The 1,736-nt window shown below is 40.4% G+C and overlaps 1 protein-coding gene across 1 annotated transcript; it reads left to right on the forward strand.

Annotated features, from left to right (window-relative positions):
* The first annotated feature begins 448 nt into the window (after positions 1-448).
* On the forward strand, positions 449-1,501 carry LOC149401441 (uncharacterized). Its single transcript, XM_089610718.1, has 2 exons — positions 449-741; positions 1,411-1,501. Exons 1-2 carry the CDS (start codon positions 449-451, stop codon positions 1,499-1,501), a joined length of 384 nt encoding a protein of 127 aa, XP_089466844.1.
* The last annotated feature ends 235 nt before the right edge of the window (positions 1,502-1,736 follow it).

A 1,736-nucleotide genomic window follows, 5' to 3' on the forward strand; every position in this document is an offset into this window, starting at 1 on the left:
ACTTTAGGTGCGGAAAGTCGCACCTAAATGTCGCACCCGAAAGTCAAGACTTTTGGGTGCGACTTTTCGCACCCAAGACTTTTAGGTGCGAACTTTCGGGTGCGGAAATGTCGCACCCAAAGTCGCACCTAAAGATATCTTTGGGTGCGAAAATTGACTTTTGGGTGCGAAAAAAGTCGCACCCAAAGGTCTATTTTGTACTAGTGATGAACCATGATTGCTCACTATTCTGAGATGGTACTCATTTTCACTAGGTGCACTTCGTTACGCCACCATAGTGGGACAGACTGTGGCTATTGGTGGTTTACCATGGAATATAAAAACTGGGTTCTTTTATCTTGGTTTTTTATCCCGTGCTTGTTTGCATTATGTTTTTATTTCCTAAACTTGTTAGATAGTTGTTTCTTTTCATATTGCTAATAGAAGTTCTTTTATATATTTAGTAATCATGTCAAACCCTATTATGGCCTTGTTATCGAAAGACGTACTTACTGGTGAAAACTTCCCTAAGTGGAAGTCGAACCTGAACATTGTGCTGGTGAGTGAAAGCATTTGCTTTATCCTCACTGAAGAGAGACGTCTGCTTCCTGGTCCTAATGCCTCTAGAAACCTAAAAGAGGATTATGACAAGTGGATCACGGCCAATAACAAAGCTGTGGCCTACATGCTCGCAAGCATATCGGATGTGTTTCGAACGAAGATGGAAGGGAAAGAGACGGCTGTGGAGATCCTTGACGCACTGCAACAAATGTTTGGGATGAAGAGCGAGCAAGCCCGTATTGAACTCACCCGTAAGTGCACTAGCACTAGGATGATTCAGGGAACTCCGGTAAGAGACCACGTCATGAAAATTACTAACTACTTTACCGAAGCTGAGCTCCATGGGGCACACATAGATGAGATCACTCAGGTGGGAATCATACTGAACTCCCTTTCGAGTGACTTCATACAGTTCACGTCCAACTATATTTTGAATAAGTTGGACTATGGACTGTCTCAGCTGTTGAATGAGCTATAGACTTTCGAGTCTATCACTCGACCTGGGCGGAACAAATGGTCGGCAAACTATGCTGACAAGAGTTCCTCGCCCAAAACCAAGAAGAAATCCTCTTCTGGTGTTGAGTCATCTAAGGCATGCCCTAGCTCTTCTAAGGGGAAGACTCTTGCTAAGAGAGGAGGGAAGAAGTTCAAGAGGAACGGAAAGGGGAAAGAAAAGAAGCAAGATAGCGTTAGTAAATGCCACCACTGCAACACTGAAGGCCATTGAAAACGGCATTGTCCTTTATACTTGGCCGAGCTTGAAAACAACAAGAAGAATGCTGGTATGTAACCTTAAAATTCATGATTAAAGATATCCTAAAAATGTTTTGAGGATCATTAATCATGAGCATACTTATTTTCATGTTGTAGAGTAGATCTGATGGAGCACGAAAGTGTCGATGAGCTTGGTGAACAATGTCGAATTCAAGCCCGAATTCTAGAGAAGCTCATGCTCCGTTAGAAGATTTAATATTTTGCTTATTTAATTATTTTCATTGTTGGATTTATATTTATTTTTTAACATGAGGATGTGTCATAATAATTATCCACTTTTCTAGATTGTAACCTTTTATTTGAGGTTATTTCGGATACGATGAATCTTTTTTTTTTCTTTTTGTTCAATTACATGATTTATAAGCACATGGGTGCTTCATTAAATATTTCTCTCCTTATTTATTGAATGCCTTGCCTTGAAT

This window comes from Urtica dioica, chromosome 4 (assembly GCF_054948205.1).
Source record: "Urtica dioica subsp. dioica isolate 48M chromosome 4, U.dioica_male_clone48M_v1_H2, whole genome shotgun sequence".
NCBI classification, from domain to species: domain Eukaryota; kingdom Viridiplantae; phylum Streptophyta; class Magnoliopsida; order Rosales; family Urticaceae; genus Urtica; species Urtica dioica.